The following is a 21,011-nucleotide window of genomic DNA, read 5'->3' on the forward strand; positions in this document are numbered from 1 at the left end:
TCATCATCATGGCAAAATCAATGTTGACTTCTGATCCAGTGTTCACAAATTGTCCAGGCCCCTTTTCTGCATGGTGTTGTGTTCTTGGGAAAGGCTGGTTTTTCCTCATTCCACCCAAGTGTAAATGGGTACATGACTTCTGTTGGGGACGGTTAAAATGGCAGAAGGACAAGATTGGGTCCCACCTTCCTATGCCAAGCCCTAGACACAGTGGATATGAATTCAATGCCCCAATGGCAGTAATGGGCTATGGGACTTTTAACCTTTATTATTTCAATTCCAACAAAAAAAAAGAGGGGAAAGAGGGACAAAACAACCGCTCCTAAGGGTGCTCAGCTGTTCTACAGGTCCTTCAGAAGGAGGAAATAGTTGAAAACATTAAGCAATGGTCACTGTATCCTGGGCTGACATGTCAGGCCTGCAAGTCCTCATAAACCTGTACACTGGCAATGAGTATTCTGATTGAAGAAAAACCACACTGAGAATAATAATTATAATAATAAGGATCATGGTGATTTCTTGTTGTGTAAAACTGAAACCAACCAAACATCATCCCCCCACCCCACCCCCAACCCCAATCACTGGGTTGACTGCCAACACTGTTTTTGTCGTTGTGTGTGTACATTTCTGTTTTCATTTTATTTCTTTGAATAACAGCACATGGAGGAAGCAATAAGGTATACATAAATTAAAATGAATAGATGGAATGGTGTACAATATAACCCTGAAAAAAAAGAAGAAATACACACACATGCATGCTTGCATGCATGCATGCACACATGAATGCACACAAGCATATACACACTCCATGACAGCATACTTTGTTCATTTTTGCCTTTGTTCTTTATGGCCTTGATACGTTCCTGTTCTCGTTGCTGTTCCAACTTCTTCTGCTGCTGCTGCTGCTCTAAGTAACCCTGCACACAAGTTTCAAGTTTCAAGTTTTAATCATCCTTTCACTCCTACTGGAGTACGAACAACTACTACAAAATAATGATTTGTGTCTAGAATAAATATTTCAAAATGCACAATAGAGACACATAGAAGTTAAGAAAACACAAATGTCTTTTAACCTGAAAAGTGTATCTAGACAACATTTGCAAATTAAGAACTTAACCATTTTTTGAGTGCCTGTAAGACGTCAGGTGACGTCCCACAAAAAGTGTTGCTATAGTGCCTATAGGATGTCTGCTGACGTCCTGCATATGTTCCAATTTTTCCTCCATTGGAGTTTGGTTCAAGTCACATAAACAGACTCAGAATGGTTGCTTTGATGTGTGTGGATAATAAAAATACTATTTGAATGAGCATACATCAGGTAGAAGACCCCTTTCTACTCGATAATGGTTTGCTAACTGGACCATGTGGAGCATGTGTGGAAAGGAGGTTGCATCATATGCAAAAATAGGCCTTGAAAATTTTGTCCAGTAAAGGAAGTGGTCCCAGTCAGCGGATTAAAACAAGTTTGAAAGATGTGCTTACAATTATGAATAACTGCAGCAAGGGAGAAGGATCTCTCTTTTCTGATGATTGGTTTGAACATGAAGGTGAATGACGACAGTGATGAAACTCTTTCTTTCTTTTGCGTTCGACAGCTACGCAGTCAGGGTCGAAGTCTGAGGGATGCCACAAATTTGGACGTCCGGCGAAGATCGGCTACCGTCCCCCAGAGACTGGTGTTGAGGTCCGCACCTCCAGGCCAGGACTGCTGCCGCATCTTCTCATACAGGGGGCAGTCTTGGAGAATATTAGATGGGGTCTGGTCAGCCTGGCCACAATCACATAGGGATATGGCTGCCACTCCAATCCTCTTCAGGTGTGCTCGGAGGCCGCAGTGTCCTGTGCGAAGGCGGAAGATGGTAGTCTGGTGTCTCCTCTCCAGTGTCCTGATAGGATCCTGGTGTACCTGGTAGCCTCCATTCACAGTGACCCAGCCTCTTCGGAATCTGCTGCGGAGGACAGTTTTTGCTTCCTCATACGTGGCAGGAACGGTTGGCTGTGTGAGCTGGCTTCCTTCCTTAGCAAGGTGGTCTGCACACTCGTTGCCTGGGAGGCCTACATGGGCAGGCACCCACTGGAGGGTTGTTGGGGCTGTTTGAGTAAGGGTTGCGAGGGAGGCCTTAAGGGACTGGATCAGTGGACCAGGATCAGGGGAGTCAAGGGCCTGCAGTGTGGATATGGAGTCAGTGAAGATGGAGATGCTGCCAAGGGGCTTTCCACAGGAGGAGAGGAATTCTGCTGCCGTTTTAATGGCCAGGACTTCAGCTCAGAAATTGGAACAGAGCATTCCTCCAGGGAGTGCGATGCTGCTGTGCTCTCCATCGGGAAACCTGACAGACACCACTGCCTCCGTTGTGTGTGGCTTCCTCAGCTGATCCGTCCATGTATACATGGGTCCAGGAGCTGGCTGGGTAGGACTCCTCTATCATGGCCAGTCAGGATCTTGAGAGTATCTGGTTGCTGGTCTTTGGTGGTGATGCCAGGAACTCTGAGGCTGATGGTGGCCCCTATCTCTTGGTCGAGCCTCCAGTCAGGCAAGGCAAGGTCAGTGCAAGGCTCCCCTTTTGCCGCCAGAACACCGCTGTGCTGTGCTCTGAGTGCTTTATACTGGTGGTTGAGGCTCTGACGTTTGAGACGGTTCTTGGTGGGTTGCTCCAGTCTGTGGTGTAGGTGGTGTGAGGGCAGTCTTCTGAGCTTCTCTCCCTGCATCAGGACTTTCAGGTCGCGTCTTCTCTCCAGGGGCTCGACGTTAGCAGTTTTCTCCATGTCATGGATCGGTGTGGACCGCATGGCTCCAAGTATGAGGCGTAGTCCCATATTTTGGACTGACAGCCCATTGATGGTAATTCAGTCTGTCTATCCAATCAGGCAGCATTTTTTAACAAGTGGCTATGACTGACAGAATACATGCAGCGAGCGCTGGAAGAAGGGAAGAAGAGGGAGAGGAGTGATGTAAGACAACAGGTCAAATGCCAGCCAGAGGTTGTGAAGTTGGAGACCAGTGTACTCACATTTCAATGCATTCCACAGGAAACAGACAACTGCCAATGCTTCACAATTTTCATGAAACAGGGTTGAACCTGCACTGGATGTGGGCATGTGCTTTATGTTTTTTGACATTTTTTGTCACTGAATCTGATGGTTGAGTTGTTTGAAGAGGTGGCAAGCCCCATGTACAGCAGACACTTTAATAAGCCCACGTGCAGCTTGAAGGGAGTGAATGTCATCAAAAAACTTCACCCTCTAACTTGTGCAAGCTCTTATCTGTCAAAAAGCTTGCCAGCTCAGATTCTGAGACTGTGATTGACCTTTTACACTGACTATACCCACATTGTCACTGTTGGGACAGTGATTCACTTACAGGTCTACACGAGTTGTGGTCTGTTTTTATAAACTTATAGCCTGTTTTAATTTCTTCTACAGGTATAATATGACAATAGGCATGCTATTTCTAGCTGTATTTTGTTTCTTTTCTTTATGGATGTCATTATGTAGAGGTGGAATCTTGACTTTAAACGCCTGAACAGTTGTCTACAATAAACCTAATTAGGAAAAAACAAAACAAAAAAAACAAAAAAACAGAAGCAGCAATATACATTCATTTTCCTTCACAAAAACGTTGACTTTCTTTCTGCATCTCCCATAATATTTGTTCTAGGATTTTTCTTAAATCTATTACCCTCGAATCCTCAAAATTCCCAGGCAAGGGGAGAGCACTTTTTGATAAAAATTCTCTGGCACTCAACTGGTTCAAGCTAAAATGGCTTTTTCGCCTCCTTTATGTATATTACAAAAAATTAAAACCGATTTTGGAGACAAGCACTATTCAGGCACATCTACATATCCATGTTAATATATATATGTGTGTAACTATATATCTATATATCTCTATACATACATATGTGTGTGTGCGTATGAATGTATATATGTATTCATATATACATATATACATACATACATACATTCATTCATTCATTCATTCACACACACACACACACGCACACACACACACACACTAACATATACAAAGATATATATATATATATATATATATATATATATATATATATATATGCATCTGAGGAGATGCTGTAGCTGAATAAGGCATTGGACTTCTCTAAGTCCTCAGCCATTGTTCGTCAGTGATCAGGGTTCAAGGCCCTGTTTTTCACTAACACACACACACACACACACACACACACTCACACACTCACACACACAAAATAAATAAATAAATAAATAAAATAAATAAATAAATAAATAAATAAACAAACCCAAGTCAAAAACAGGCTTGAGTGATGAGCTTGTCAAAAGGACACATACCAGGCTATAAAAAAAAATTAAACATAATACAAAGCATAATGAATCATTTGTCAACAGTAAGCTTTAAGGCAAAATCTAAAATACATACAATAAATATTCTATCCTCTAGTTTTGTTCACAAGGCAATGGCACTTTTTAAATACGCTAACAACACATACCACTTTCTGACTGAACACATTCTTTATTTGCTTAATGAGTTCTTTTTTAAATGCCATCTCCCAAAGTACAGATTTGTACACACTGGTTGTATCATGGCCTGGCTGGGTAATGAAAAAATAAATATACTGGATAATGAACCAAGAGAAATAATCATCATCCCCCCCATTGAGAGGATACATATTTATGCAATCAAACGTTTTCTAAATGTGCCATTTCATTTGTGCAATATCGTTTTATATGGGGAAACAGGAATGTATTAAGTACTGGTTGAAATTGTTAAAGTTTCCACAAACACATTTATGCAAACATGCTTATAATATGATGCTTTTGCAAATGGAGTTAGGAAAAGAAAACTGGTATTACAGAGTGAAGAAGGTCCTATTTTGGAATCATGTGGATGTGCCAGGGAGTGGGAAAACAAACAGCAGTTCAATGCAAAATTCAAAAATAGACTCATTTGCTCCTTTAAACAAAACTGGCATTCTGACATGTAAAGTAATGAAAAATATAGTTGTAAAAGTATATCTCAACCTGAAGCATTTCTCAGAATCATTACACTCACAGATAAATGGCACAGAATAATTTATGTGAAATTTGGGTTAACAACTCTTAGTTTCAATGCAAACAGGAGATGGTTTCTGCCTGGGACTTCCATTCATTTATGATGTCCAGTGTGTGGATTCCGGGTTGATGATGAAGAACACTTTATTTTTCAATGTAAAGCTTATAATATTGTGCAAGAAAATGTACATTAAAAAAAAACAACTGATATGGCTAGAATTCATGATGTTGCTACTGTTTTATAGCCTGATAATGAAAATATAATTAGATTGATCACTAAATTCATTGCAGAAGCACAAACAATAAGACACAGATAATCATAGTCAGCACCGAGTTTGCTTTATTATTAATTTTTGGACAAATCAGAAAACCTGTAACATTACATACTTCAGTGTATGGCTGAGTCAGTCTGTATTCGTTTGATACATACTTGAGTGGATGGTCAAGTCAGTCTGCAATCATTTTATGCTTATTATTATTATCATTATCATTATTATTATTATTCTCTCTCTCTCTCTCTCTCTCTCTCTCTCTCTCTCTATCTCTCTCTCTCTCTAGTTCTATTTTCTTTGAGGAGTTTTTGTCAGGATGTGGCTGAAGTTTTTCCAACCACTGCCAATTTTCATGGTTAAAAATTGAATGGTTGAAAGAACAACTATAGTTTAGTTATGTTATTTGTTGACACTAAATTGTATGAATTTATGTTGTTGCCCCCTTATCAAAAGACCTTTCTTGGCAATGACAATAAATAATTCCAATGTCAAGTGTCTCTCTCCTGTCCAACTGTAGTTTTTGTTCATTACGGTCTATATTGCCCATCTTTATATGGAACTAAGGCATAAAAATAAATAAAACCTCTCTCTCTCTCTCTCTCTCTCTCTCTCTCTCTCTCTCTCTCTCTCTCTCTCTCTTTCTCCCATGTATAAAAAAAACATCTGTATATGTATGTATATAAAATAAAACATTCTATACAATTTCGATATATAATGAAATAAAACACACACACACACACACACACACAAAATAAATGAAAGCAAAATAATACACTTTTTCAAAGTAAAATGGAGAGAGATCAGAGTCACAAAGGAAGCTAGATTCAACTAAGATATATACATACCAACATATGATACACACAGAGGTCAGTGGAAGGGGAGAGAAAGAGGGCAGGGGGAAAGGAGGGTGCAGACATCATGAGAGAACAAAATAAACTGAGACAGGATACTGCAAACCAGCTGATTCACACTGACATACACTGCATGCCAATGCGCTTAGTAGAAATGAGCCAAACTTTTTCCAAGTTTTCTACCCATGAATTACACTAATTCACGATATAAAAGCCATAAGAAAGCAGCTCAAAGAATCCCTGTAATTCTGGTTTTCATTTTTGTCAAGTAGGTAGCTGTGCCTGCACATCCTGCTGCACAGTTACAATGTCTTGTTATGGCAAGGCAGCACACAACTCATACTCCTCCCTCCCTTACAACTATCTACACCTTGTTTCCCCCAACACTGCCACAGCATCATTTGGTTTAAATTGGAGATAATAAAGCTGGGTTCCCTCTGTGTGTGTGTGTGTGTGTGTGTGTGTGTGTGTGTGTGTGTGTGTGTGTGTGTGTGTGTGTGTGTGTGTGTGTGTGTACATGCATGAATGTGTGTGCATGTGTGTGTGTATGTGTGTGTGGAGGGTGCCAAGCCATGCTGTCTTTTCCGAGGCCTTAAGTAGCTTCACAATCACTGGATGTCAATGTCAACTTCACCTAAGGCTGATCATCGCAACAAATACTGATGATGTCCTTATCTACAAACATTTGAAATCATTGATTTTATTTCTAACCTGCACACACACACACACACACACACACACACACACACACACATGTTCAAATTTGCAGTAAGCACACACACACACACACACACACACACACACACACACACACACACACACACACACACACAAAACCAAAAAAAAAAACCACCCCCATCAATCTTACTCATTATTCACATTCCTCCTCTCCCTTCAATCTGCCATCTTTACATGGTAAAAGAGAAGAAACACAAGGATTGGTAGATGAGAGGGAAGTTGTATGATGACAGAGCGCAGCAGGTGAGCAGCAGAATGTGCATCACGCCCTGAAGGAATCTGCCCCCTATACATCAACGTTTTCACACACATTGCAGCAATACACAAAAACAACCTCCTTGGCCACCGCCTGTGTAATCAAGTGCATGAACACCAGTGGAAAAAGATACATCTGTAAAATAAATCCATGTGCATCAGCACTGGCAAATAAGTGTAGAATGGAACCTGCAGGAAATGGGACATTACTTGACACTCCACAGGTTAGAAACAGAGTGGTGCTCAGTGAAGCGTTTGTTGACTTACCAAACCCATCAACATCATCAGTGTCACTTAAGCATGCTGACAACCATCACTACTTCACACAACACTATATCTTCCATATAATGTAAACACTGGCTGAAGAGGAAAAACACACCAGTATTTTGTGCTTCCCACAAGGACCTGAATTTAACTTTTTCCATGTCATCACGTTAAATTAAGCTGAAGAAGTTTTCAAGATATTAACAGTCGCTTTCACCCAATACATTATAGTGATCTGTCACCACAATGCCAGAACAATGATAGCCAGATGGGTTGTGACATACCAGAACTACACACATCCAAAACAAATGCCTGAACAACTTTTTTTCATGTGCTAAATCCAGTTCACATCATTTCAATTGTATTTCATGTGAACATTAATTAATTTCACTGCTAGTGTTATAGAGGAACAATAGTCTTTGTCTTGTTACTTAGCATCAAGCAAGGAAGACAGTGCTCCCCCATCCTTCTCTAAACCTACGCAACAAAAGGAGATACTAGATACAGTATACACTAGGGCTATGTGAAAGAACACAGTTTAACACACACCAAAAGAAAAACAACTGTAAAGATCAGTCTTTGGCAAAGCTTAACAGAAAAGATTCATTTGTGTTCCCATTCACATCATCCAGTAATAACCAACATTATGGAACAATCACCTCATAATTTTGTTGTGCATGATCATTCTGCATGTGTGATGGAGATGAGAGGATGGAGGAGGTGCAGGAGGGAAGGGTGACTGTGCTAGGAGGGGCAGGGATGAGGGGTGAGGAGTGGGAGGAACTGTAATCTTTATAGAGGAGCCTGTAAAGACCTTTAATAAAGGTATATCACCCCAACATTTTTGGTAGGATTCAATGATGATACAACTGATAAAAATCATAAAGCTTTTTCTATTTTGTACAGATTATATTCATACAGATTTCCTATCAAAGTGACTAACCTTCATTTAAGAATATTATGATTAACAGCAGCTGTGACTGTGTTTGGTTTTCACATGCATTCCACAGTAAGGATTTCTTTCACCAAAATGTCACACAGTATAAAAGATGTGAACATTCAGTCATGAGAAAATCGCTTGAAGAGAGTACTAAATGTCTGTTTTAAAGAGGATCAAACTTAACTTTTGTCAAGAAAAATATATGTCACAACTTCCAGATACATAAGTACATATGCTTAAATAAAGTTTTGTTGCAGTAATCATAAACTGCAGGTCAAAATAGGAAGAAGAGAAGGGGGAAAAAAACAGAGAAAACAAATTTGCAAATGTGTAATATGGTTGGGATGAATTTCACCTTGCTTTAGAATGTCCAAAAATATTGTCAGTTTGAAACAAATTGATACCATGTAAATATGAATCACATTTGTCAATGTTCAGGTTATGCAATTTATTTCGTGCTGGAAAGAAAACACTACTTAAATATAAATTCATAAAACTTGGGAAGGGTGCAAAACCTTTAATCAAATTAATTAGGAACATACTTGTCAATATCCTGGTTTGATTTCTTTTGTTATTGTTTATCATCATTAGTGTGTGTGTGTGTGTGTGTGTGTGTGTGTGTGTGTGTGCACATTATTTCACCTGACACTGTTGGTTTAAGTTGAGATTCAATGTGTATGTATTGTTATTGTATCCTCCATACCCCAAAAGGGGAAAAAGGATTAGATTTCTTTGAATCTTTTATGTGAATTCATAAATCCAGCAATCTCCTTATTTGTTTTGTGAGACAGGCAGAGAAACACACTGACTGACAGACAACCAGACAGTGGGATAGACTGATACTGTGACAGACATACTGACAGGCAGAGAAACACACTGACTGACAGACAACCAGACAGTGGGATAGACTGATACTGTGACAGACATACTGACAGGCAGAGAAACACACTGACTGACAGACAACCAGACAGTGGGATAGACTGATACTGTGACAGACATACTGACAGGCAGAGAAACACACTGACTGACAGACAACCAGACAGTGGGATAGACTGATACTGTGACAGACATACTGACAGGCAGAGAAACACACTGACTGACAGACAACCAGACAGTGGGATAGACTGATACTGTGACAGACATACTGACAGGCAGAGAAACACACTGACTGACAGACAACCAGACAGTGGGATAGACTGATACTGTGACAGACATACTGACAGGCAGAGAAACACACTGACTGAAAGACAACCAGACAGTGGGATAGACTGATACTGTGACAGACATACTGACAGGCAGAGAAACACACTGACTGAAAGACAACCAGACAGTGGGATAGACTGATACTGAGACAGACATACTGACAAGCACATAGATAGGATGGAAATAAGTGAACAACAGAGAAAATGATATACCCCATACCCCATACTCCATACCCCAAAAGGGGAAAAAGGATTAGATTTCTTTGAATCTTTTATGTGAATTCATAAATCCAGCAATCTCCTTATTTGTTTTGTGAGACAGGCAGAGAAACACACTGACTGACAGACAACCAGACAGTGGGATAGACTGATACTGTGACAGACATACTGACAGGCAGAGAAACACACTGACTGACAGACAACCAGACAGTGGGATAGACTGATACTGTGACAGACATACTGACAGGCAGAGAAACACACTGACTGACAGACAACCAGACAGTGGGATAGACTGATACTGTGACAGACATACTGACAGGCAGAGAAACACACTGACTGACAGACAACCAGACAGTGGGATAGACTGATACTGTGACAGACATACTGACAGGCAGAGAAACACACTGACTGACAGACAACCAGACAGTGGGATAGACTGATACTGTGACAGACATACTGACAGGCAGAGAAACACACTGACTGACAGACAACCAGACAGTGGGATAGACTGATACTGAGACAGACATACTGACAAGCACATAGATAGGATGGAAATAAGTGAACAACAGAGAAAATGATAAAACAAGTTCAGGTAACCAACTCTTCTGTCATTTTTGAAAATGACTTTGCAAATATGTTTTATCATATGAAAAAAAAATTGACATTTATAACATAAACTTGTTCATTTCCAAAATATTTTGTGGGTGTGTTCTGTGCATTTGTGCTTGTGACAGTAATACTACCACTGAGGTGACATAAAAAAAAATGTTGGCAACATCAATAAAAACATGAAACATAAAGCAGGTCAATCACGTTTAGCTCATGCCAAGAATGGAGGCCACCCATCTATAAAGCTAAACTTAGCATGGCCTAGTTCTCCCTTAAAAATAGATCACATAACTATCTTCACCCTGAACTGAAATAGGTCAAACAGTTGATAGAGCAAACTTTCTTGTCCTCCTCACCCTTCCCCCACCCTTTCTTCCCTGCTTCCTTTCTCATATCTCATTGCTCTGATCTAAGACTGAGACAGACACAGACAGAGACACTGAGGTCACTGTATCATGAATGACAGAAACTAACATTATCTTATGCCTAATATTCTGCATTCTTAAAGTGGTCATCATGATGGACAGATTACAAAACATTTACTTTCCTCACATTATGCATATGACTGAACAGCTGATATAATTCAAAGGAAACTAGTAGTCCTCATTTAGCCTGAAGACTTCAAAGTTATCAAATGCATGAAACAATCCAAAGATTTCACATTTCTGTGAAGTTATCACTGATTATAATGTCTTTTCAAATTAAAGTTACATCATGTCAAACCATTTTAATGCTCTTCCTTTTATCAAATAAATAAATAATCATAGAAAATAAAAGTATTATCAATGCATGTTTATTACTAAAAATTACATGTTGCAATCATTTTGTAAGTGTTGAAACAATATGATTTATATCAAACTTTAAATTGGTTCATTTAAATTACATTCAAATGAGAAAAATCTGATTTTCTGATTTTGACAAAACTTATATTCTACAATATTCCAACATATCTAAATCTAAAAATTAATTCTCAAATGTATCTAAATCCAATGTGTGTGTGTGTGTGTGTGTGTGTGTGTGTGTGTGTGTGTGTGTGTGTGTGTGTGAGTGTGAGTGTGAGTGTGTGTGTGACAGGCAAAAATCATAACTGTTCAGCCTATTGTTTCATTGGTTGTTTTCTGATGTTAGACCCTCACATAGTACACCCAGCACTAGCACAAATTTAGCTGACAATCACATAAGACCACCACCAGTTAAGAAAGCCACCACCACCAACAACAAATATATATATATATATGTAACATGGCTTTTTTCCGCTCCCTGTCTATTTTGGTCACTTTATATCTGGCTATGTCCTTTACAGTTTCTGCCGTGTTTTGCTGTTTCTTTTGTACCCTGCCAATCCCCAGACCCACATCCCAAACCCCTCCACTCTTCACCTTCCCTACCCACCCAAACACTCCAGCGTGGACCGTCCACAAACACATTATGCCTGCAGCGCGCGCGGCAGTGGTGTGCCAAGACATGATGCCTTGTTCCCGATCTACTATTAGAATCCAAACAACTGATAATGATATGGTACTCCGTCACAATCAGCCCAATCCCAGAGCAAGTCTTCAGATACTTGTATTCACACTCGTTCTCATGCAGCAAAGCCTGCCTTCCTGCAGCGCTGGTCACTAACGGGACTGAAAGTATCGACGTGACGTGGACTGCTGCCATTAGCTTTCACCCCAGCGGGCAGTCACCACAGTACGACGGTAAAGTTCTATAAGGTCTATGAACGGCCAGATGGATTGACATCATTCGCCATTAGCAGCACTCAATGTTCTGGGAGGGGCGGACCATGGCCTTTTTCCTAACCATCGGCCTCTTCCAAATTGCCCCCTGATAATGGTGGATATACGTTATGTTTACATAACGTTTTCTATCTAGTACAACCGGCAAACAGCTCCACTTGGTCCTCTCTCTATACCTGGCCTTCGCGGTCACTGACAAGGTGATGTCAGAGGAAAGTATCAAGCTTTTTGGTTTGGTTTTTGCTTTTTTTCTGCCCCGCCATCTGCACCTTTCCAGTGGCATTGCTCCCATGCCGCTCATTTCGAGTTCCCAATGTACAGCCACACCCGGGTTCCTATATCGACAACTATGTATGTCAACAACTTTGCACATAATTATTCTTCAACAGCTTTTCAACACTCACTCACTCACTCACTCTCAGCAACAACGAAAAAATAACATATATTGACACAAAACAGCAAGAAAAGCTAAACTGGTCAAGTCATGAGGTCAAAATGTTACTGTACTTGTAAATCATAAATATATATATATATATATATATATATATATCACGATCGATCAACAGAGCCCTGCTAAAAATAGCGGCACAAACACAAACAGGCTGGAAAGGCGCCCGGTTCTTTGACGTGCGGTGTTGTGTACCGCTGTACTCTGTTCCGTTGTGGGTGAGCCGTGACAGAAATAGCACAGACACTATTTAGAGCCTTCGGAAATAATCCCTGCTGTGAATGGGGGACGTACCCCACAGAACTTGTGTTTAACAATGGACATTGACGGCTGCCTTCTAACCACCCACCTTCACCATACCACAAAAGGTAAACTTTTTTTTTTTTCAAAACAGCTCAACATTTATCACCACTCACTTTCGTATGTGTGTGAGTGTGTGTGTGTGTGTGTGTGAGTGTGTGTCCACTCGTATTGGTGTTGTTACCCCACTTGAGTTCCAAGAGCCCGTGTTACACTGTGTAAATATTTACAGGACAACATGCACTGCATGGGGGTTGGAGAGACACTAATGCATAGCACATCTTTAAAACCACTGACTCATGTCATCATTTTTCTTCAAGAACTGAAAATCTGCTAGAATTTTTTTTTTTTTTTTTTTTTTTTTTTACAGTTCTGTAAACCCTGATAATAAGTTTATCTCTCTCCGCGCCTTGTACAACTTACACCATTGGAAAAAGAAAAACTTAAATATATTTTTATGCACTCACTGACATAAAATCAAAGCCCGACTCGTGCAAAGAAAATGGAAGAAAATCATCAATACACACCTACATAACACTGAAAATAATTCTATGAAGAAAGAGAGGTGTGCACTAATCGAGGACGGTAACTTCAGTCTGAGAGAGATCATGAATGTTGAAAAGGAGAAGGGGGGTGTGAGAGAAATGTGAGAACACCAAAAGACTGGACACTGAGCTCCAGCTAAACCAAACACATGTGATCACGACACGAAGACCATCAAAACAGACCAATTTTCTATCTATAACGCTTTCAACAAAGTGACCCAAATGTTTTGATTGTTGAACAAGAAACAGAAAGGCACACACACACGCACACACACACACACACACCACACCGGTAGAATGGGAGAACGTGTTCACTTTTTGTCACAGCTTTTTATGATTAGTGCCTTTCCCCCTTATCCCTTCAACACCGCCCACACAGGGCACTGCACTACTTCACCAGATGGGAAATTCATGGCGTTTTCTTGGCAACAACCCAACACCCCTCTCTCTCTCCATCTCTCAGTCGCGAGCGCGTGTTTTCGTACGAGAACACGAGCACGAGTGTGTCGGAGGAGAGTCGCTGTGGATGTCCACGTTTATAATGCGAGTGATCATAATATCTTACCTCCTCAACTCTCTCCGTATTATTCATTTCGGAGAGGGAAGACAGCGCGTTCGGTTGTGGCGGCGGCAGGGGGTGGGTGAGGGGTGAGGGAAGTACGGAATCTTGTTCGTAATCTGTTATTTCTATCAAGTCGTATGACTCTTCAGTAACCAAAGGCGCCCAGGAGCAAAATGACTAACTGGCAGGGAAACAGACCCGACAGACACAAAGACAGACAGGCATATATATTTCAGGCAGGCGCGTAGATTTGTGTCATAAGGCCTTCCCACGGGAACAGTCTAAACGATGGAATATTCATGAACAACACTGATTTTTGTTCCCCCAAAATGTCACTTTGCGGATAACACCGTTAGCATGGCACAAACAACTTTTTTTTTTCTTTTTTAAATTCTTCAGTTTGATGAAAACGGCCGGTAAACTTCAACCACTGCAGGTCTCGTGTTCCTGCAAAAGCCCGTCTCGAGGTTTTTTTATTTTTGTTTCTTTTTTTTTTTTAATAAGGGGGGAGGGCGGGGGGGGGGGGGGGTGCGAAGAGGGGCATAATGGACATGCTTTTATAAAAGTGATTTTCACAACATGTGGGTCTGCAGTGTGGGCGACTGTTTTTGCAAACATCTTTGACACAGCATCATAATGTAAAGAGGAGGCGGAGAGGGAGGGAGGCAGACAGATGGTGGGGAGGGGGGGCGCTGGGCGGGGGGGGGGGGGGGGGGGCCGAGGGGGGGGAGGCGGAAGGTCCTAACAGTTTAATCTCTTCCCACTTCCAAATCTGTCAATGACCCTCATTTAGCACAGTGAGAGGAAGGGGAAGAGAAACAATGAGAGGAGGTCAGAAAGAGGGGGAGATAAATGGGAGGAGGGAGGTAGAGGGGAACAGACATAATAGTGGAGAGATAAATGAGAGAGAGGTGGAGAGACACAGAGAGTGAAAGATAGCGAGGCGGTGAGAGGAAGACGGAGGGAGGAGAGCGAGAAAGAAAAAAATACGTGGACAAGTCACTTGGCACCCACATAACATACGTACGTACATAAAGTATTGCCTACTGGCCTCCATTTAAGCCCCTGTCACATGACAATGTCACTATTTTCCTGTGTTTCATCACAGCCAAGTCATCGTTCAGAACATTTTTATCGTCTGCTTAGTAAAATGCATGAGCATGAGATTGTCTGAAGTCTTGTTAAGACATACCCACACCTTCCTGAGAGCAACACAACTGTGGATAAAGATTGTCCTCCAATGTCAAGGTTATAGTGGAAGATTTTTTATCTTTTCTTTCTTTTTTCTTTTCTCTTTTTTTCCCTTCTTATTTCAAACATTTAAAGTCACATCTTTGCCCAGTGGTTAACGGGATATAACAACATCTACCATTCCCATGGCGTCTGGGAAACATGTCTGTCGAACATGTCAAAAATTATCATACGGATTATGTATCGAAACAACTTGACTTAGTCACTCAAAGATATTAATTTTGCTTTTTTCGTATAAGAAAGGTGTGACAGTGCACCGTGTGTGTGTGTGTGTGAGGAGAGGTTGGGGGCGGGGGGTGGGGGGGAGGTGGAAGGTGTGTACAGGAGGACAGTGAAGGTGACGGTGAAGAGTGAAGACGAACATAGGGAAAGGTGGGTCAGGGACACGTCATCCGGGGCACACAGGGGCACTAACAAAAACAACCATCACCACCACAATATAAAACAGCTGTCAGACAACAGGACATCTCATTTCTGGACAAGACGATTCAACTGTTCGATACTCACCCGCGTACCACCCCTCTTGGTAACCCCCACCATCTCACAAGTCCAAATCCCTCGTTAAGAGTGAGTGTGTGTCCCATCTCATGACAAATCAAGGTGTGAGTGCCTTTCCCCCTCCTTGTTCTCCCACCCCATTCAGCTGGAGAGTGGAGTGGGTTGTGCGGATTGCACGGCAATCTCATGTGTCTCAGTTCAGGCTGTCACTGAACTGAGATCAACCTTTCCTGAGCTGGTCAGTCAGTGACAGGATTCTAGGCTTTTCGCCCGCGATTGGCATAGGAGGCAGTCGTGTCTGCTTACGCTCTTCAGGGCTGTTTGCCCGTTTCTGCACTCGTGAGTGGGGGTAATTTTCCTCCGAGTGTTTGTTCTTCGGTCGGTGTTCTGTGTTCTGTGTCTTTCAGCGTCTGGGTAGCAGTGCCCGCCTGGAAGGTAAGACGAGACTGTATAGACAGTTCAGCCATTTCGTTTTCGTCCTTGGGTGTTTGTAGAGTAATCTTGTCAGTTCGTCGTATGTTCATGTCCGTGAATAAGAGAGAGGAGGGGGATGATATTTAAGTGAATACAATAACTTTACTCTTTTATGTGCATGTGTTGGATGTGTATGCATTTTAAATATAAATTTTATTTGAATGTTATGACATTATTATTCATGCGTATTGAAGGGGTTCAACCATAAAATCTCGATGTATTCAATTTCATTATGAACCCCGTCAGTGATTGATGAGCATTATATATATATATATATATATATATATATATATATATATATATATATATCTTTGTGTGTTAAAGTCGCATTGTATGTGATACATGATAAGCTGGAATATTATCTTTTTCCGTTATATCTTTGCTCTTGGGTGTGGCTTCGTTGTCAGCCTTTTAAACTAAATTCAGCATAGGACCTTTATATGTCAGCTCCTTCTGAAATAGCTCAGCTGATTAAAATTGAAATGTTCTATAGCCCATGCGTTGAGCAGGGAGGGGTTAAACTGAAATTTAAGATTTGCTTTTCTTTATGAATTCTGGGCTAGGTACACTTATGCTGTTTAATTGGGTGGGTCCAAATGTGAATCATACCAGTGGATAATAGGCTATAATATACAGTGTTTTCAGCGTTCCCACTTTCCGTGTCTTCCACTGACTTCCCTGTTCATCCACTGACTTCCCTACCCTTCCACTGACCATCCTGTCTTCCCTGGAATTATACTGCCCGCCTTTGACTTCCATGGTCTAGGCCTCCATTGGCTGCTCCCACCTGCCGCTGCTTTCCGTCGCCAGCGTTCTCTGGCCTGGTGCTCGGCTGTCTCGGTGTTCTTCGTCGTCACTGTTCACTGTTCTTCGTCGTCACTTACTGTTCACTGTTCTTCGTCGTCGTCATTTGTTGTCCGTCGTCGTCGTCACTACGTCATTGTCGCAACTTCCTTACCTTCATCAACGTTGTGCTTGTTTTCATGTCACCGTCTACAATCTTCACACACTCACACGCATGTGCTAAATCTTTCTTTTTTTCTTCCAGAAGTGAATTTATTCACTCTTGACACAGTGGCCTTCTCTTGAAGGATTGTGGTTATTTCCACGTTTGTGCCATTTCACCCTTTAATTTGCTGGATAACTTGTCTTTGTAGTAGTGTGCTTTGTTTTCCGTCGTCTGTTAAATCCTGTGTATTGTCTGCTCCATGTGCTGAATAAATTTATATTGAACTCTTATCCTGTTTGTCTGTGTTGTCGGGGTGTTAGTGCTGGGTAAGGTGGGGGTTACTCGTCCGGTCTCGTATAGAACGTGAGTGTGTGATGAACTGAGATCCGTTGACATAAGTAAAGAAACGGCACATTATACTGACGACAAATACGGAAGGGGGTGCACCAAAAACAAGGACTGGAACAACAGGTGGAGCTGGACACACTGGAGATGGACAAACGCAGCTGGGACGAAGTGAATACATCAGACATATATGTACATACCCACCAACAAATGCCCGTTTTGTTATATGCTCCACCAGAAAGCATACCCTATGAAGACCACAGGCATGCAAAACACCTGCTCCAGTGAATGCAAGCGCCTGAAAGGAAGTTTCAGCCGCCAACAGCAGTCACAACCACGGCTGCTGACAGATTCAGGCTGGTAGTGGCATGAACCTGAAGCAGACAGGCCGTGGCCGTGATGTGGCCAAACTGACAGATGTTTAGGGAGGGGGACAACACAGACAAACCACCCACAGAGAGGGGGACAAGCGGTACAGGGACAGAGCTGTGCCCGGGACGGCTGGGGGTGACAATAGAAGGAAGCAGGGAGGGAGGGCAGTCAGTACCTGGATATGCTCCTGCAGTTGTTTCTCATGCTCTTGCTGGAGACGCCTCCGGTGCTGCAGGTACTGGAAAAAGCAAGGGCTAGTGGTCACACACAGTGCTCTCATCAAAACAATGTCATCACACTGCCACATCCTAGCTCTCCACACAACCCACACTATCACTACAGGCTGTCACAAACAGGACCGGTCGCAAACCACTTGCGTCATACTATTGGGTGAACGCGTTCCACTACGGCCTTGCCATGCTGCATATCATTTTTTTTAATTTGCAATCTTTAATAGCCAACCACGGGGACCATAAAATATTGTGAATTCACACATACAAATGGATGCGGCAGGAGTGGAGATGTAAATATATATATATATATAATAATTTTAAAGACCAGACAGCGGGAACAGCGCACGTGACATCCATGCCCTGTTGTTGAGCAACAAAGATTCAGGGTGGGACGCACGAAAAAAGAACGAACCCGACATGTCACTGAAACAACTCTGGTCACACTCATACCACTGATGGAACTGCGAAAGGAAACGCCTTCCGTGACTCGTACAATAAGCGCCAAAGAACTTTCACGAGTACATAAAGGAAAAGAGCGAATTGAAACAAAAATGTATGACATTCAAATAATAAAAAGAAACAACAATGAATAACAAACGTACATACCTAAGGCATGAATTTATATTATAAAAAAAAAAAAAAAAAAAAAGTCATAAGACCGGTGTTGTAACATCAAGCGGAAATGCGTGATGAAACAATCACGGGGACTATAAAAGGACATGATTCTGCAGCTTAATGCGTTTTACTGCATTTTTTTTCCCCAATATAAATCAGTGTCTAGTTGTCTCGTGTGTTTTTATGTGTGTGCGTGTATGCATGTGCGTGCGCCAGTGTGTGTGTGTGAGCGAGAGAGTGAGTTTTGTGTTTTCTGTCATGATAAAGAGCCACCAGTTTCTCTCATAAACTTCCATTATATCTTTGAACAATACAGTAACATCAGCAATCACAACACAATCAAACCGTCTATGCAAACTAACCGACAAGCCAAAATTGATAAACGTTCATGCCACACGCGTCCATAATGGCATATTTTGAAATGGGTGTCTGTGTCTTGCGATCGAGTGTCTGACACACGTGAAGTCCTCTGTGACAGAATCAACCATGCTCTGCACAGTGATTACAGATTTCGCAATGCAACACAGAACTACAGACAGACAGAGAAGTGGCCTCTGTTCACCAGCCCTCGGTGTTGTCTGGACCTTTCATCAGGCTCACTCAGGTCTAAGTGATATCCCGGGCTGGGTTGCATGAGCGATCTTAACAGTGCTAAGTTTGCTCAGCGTTACGAATGTTCCTAAGTCTACGCCAATTCCACAGACAGAAAAATTTCTTTTAAAAACTAGCGCTGCTACGATTGCTCATACAACCCATGCATCCTTGGGGCGGGGTGCTGAAGTGATCTCAGCGGGCTCTGTGAGTTTGCTGAGTGATAAGAATTTCGCAGCCATTCAAATATGTGGTAGACAGGAACGCTCATCTTACTAAACAACCCTTGCGCCGCCAAAGATCGTTTGTGCTTCTGGGTGGAGACCAACAAAGAACTGAAACTCCCGAAGCACAATATGCTATTCTCCCTTTCTGCTATGCTTGACACAGTTGTAGCAAGATTCCCACGTTCACACTGAACGAAACCGTGTCTACCTTTTTCGCTTACAACTTAAGACAACTTACCACCCCATCCATCATAATCGTCCGTCCCATTTACATGCCCCTACCTTAATTTCGTATACTTAATAGTTGTTTTCAAAACACACACACACACACACACACACATACACACAGACTTGTTGAGGACAATTGTGGGTTACGTTCATGACGTCAACACTGATTCAAAACGTCTTTCAATAATCACATTACCTTTTCACCCTGCCCATGGATGTAAGAAAGAAGTGAATGGGCTGGAGGAGGAAGGCGATAAACGATCTGTCATCAGCCGCTAAATTAAGACGTTTCAGTTATTAATAGAACAGCTCAGTGACAGGCGTTGTCAGGGTTTCTTTGCTGGCAGGAGTCTGATTACCGCTGCTTACCTCATTGTTGGATCAGGACCTTCGAGCATGTGGTGATGTTTATAGGTTAGACACTCTCAACTTGCTGCTGCCCGCAGCGAGCACTTTCATGATTAATTTATTTTTCACACACAGACGTATGCAAGGACACGAACACACACACACACACACACGCACGCACGCACGCACACAAACATGCATGTATGCATACATACACACCCGATGAGCCCTTTCTGATTAATAACGTTACTCCTGTTATTGCTTTTTATACGACAAACTGTAAAACTCACATAGTCCGTTATTTATGTGAGGCATAATATGCTGGAAGTTGGTTTCTTCATAACGCCTCTCTCTCTCTCTCACACACACACACACACACACACACATATATATCAAAATGAAATGAGCCATAAAGCGGCACTAAAAGAATCCCCGTGGTGTCATAAACCGTCGTTGTATCCCTCCCTAAAGCAAAAACAAAACAGCCGTCCCCAGCCGTCCACAACACATAGGAGGTTGTACCGGCCTGAGATAACACGCTGCAGTTAACAGTTTTAAGACGCACAGCACAGTTGACACCACGCATCGTCTGTCACGTTTGTCCCCCTCCCCAACCCCCCTCCCCCGTCCCCCCAACACACACACACACTATCCCCCGTCACACGCTTCACTACTTATCCCCTACACCCACCCCTGTCACGCATGCTGTGCATTTTCATTTCATTTTATGCATTTTCATTCCATATTGTGCATTTTCATTTCAGCGACCATTTCATAATCACTTTTATTACACGATGGTATTCCTTAATATTATTATTATTATTACTACCTTTTTATATTATATTTATATTTTTTATATTATAATTATTTATTTATTTATCTATGTACGCTTA

General features: G+C 41.7%; 1 protein-coding gene across 8 annotated transcripts in view; it reads right to left on the bottom strand.

Moving 5' to 3' along the window:
- The window catches only part of LOC143293827 (histone deacetylase 4-like), a 239,966-nt gene that overhangs the window by 81,188 nt on the left and 137,767 nt on the right, over nucleotides 1-21,011 (bottom strand). For 7 of the 8 annotated variants that reach the window (XM_076605101.1, XM_076605107.1, XM_076605108.1 and 4 more), the window contains 2 exons: nucleotides 18,052-18,114; nucleotides 821-917 (listed from right to left, as the gene is read on the bottom strand). In XM_076605101.1, coding sequence (XP_076461216.1) covers nucleotides 821-917; nucleotides 18,052-18,114 — 160 coding nt within the window. The remainder of the gene's footprint in view (nucleotides 1-820; nucleotides 918-18,051; nucleotides 18,115-21,011) is intronic. The other variant, XM_076605103.1, reaches the window with a different exon arrangement.

The sequence above is a fragment of the Babylonia areolata genome, chromosome 19 (assembly GCF_041734735.1).
Source record: "Babylonia areolata isolate BAREFJ2019XMU chromosome 19, ASM4173473v1, whole genome shotgun sequence".
NCBI classification, from domain to species: domain Eukaryota; kingdom Metazoa; phylum Mollusca; class Gastropoda; order Neogastropoda; family Buccinidae; genus Babylonia; species Babylonia areolata.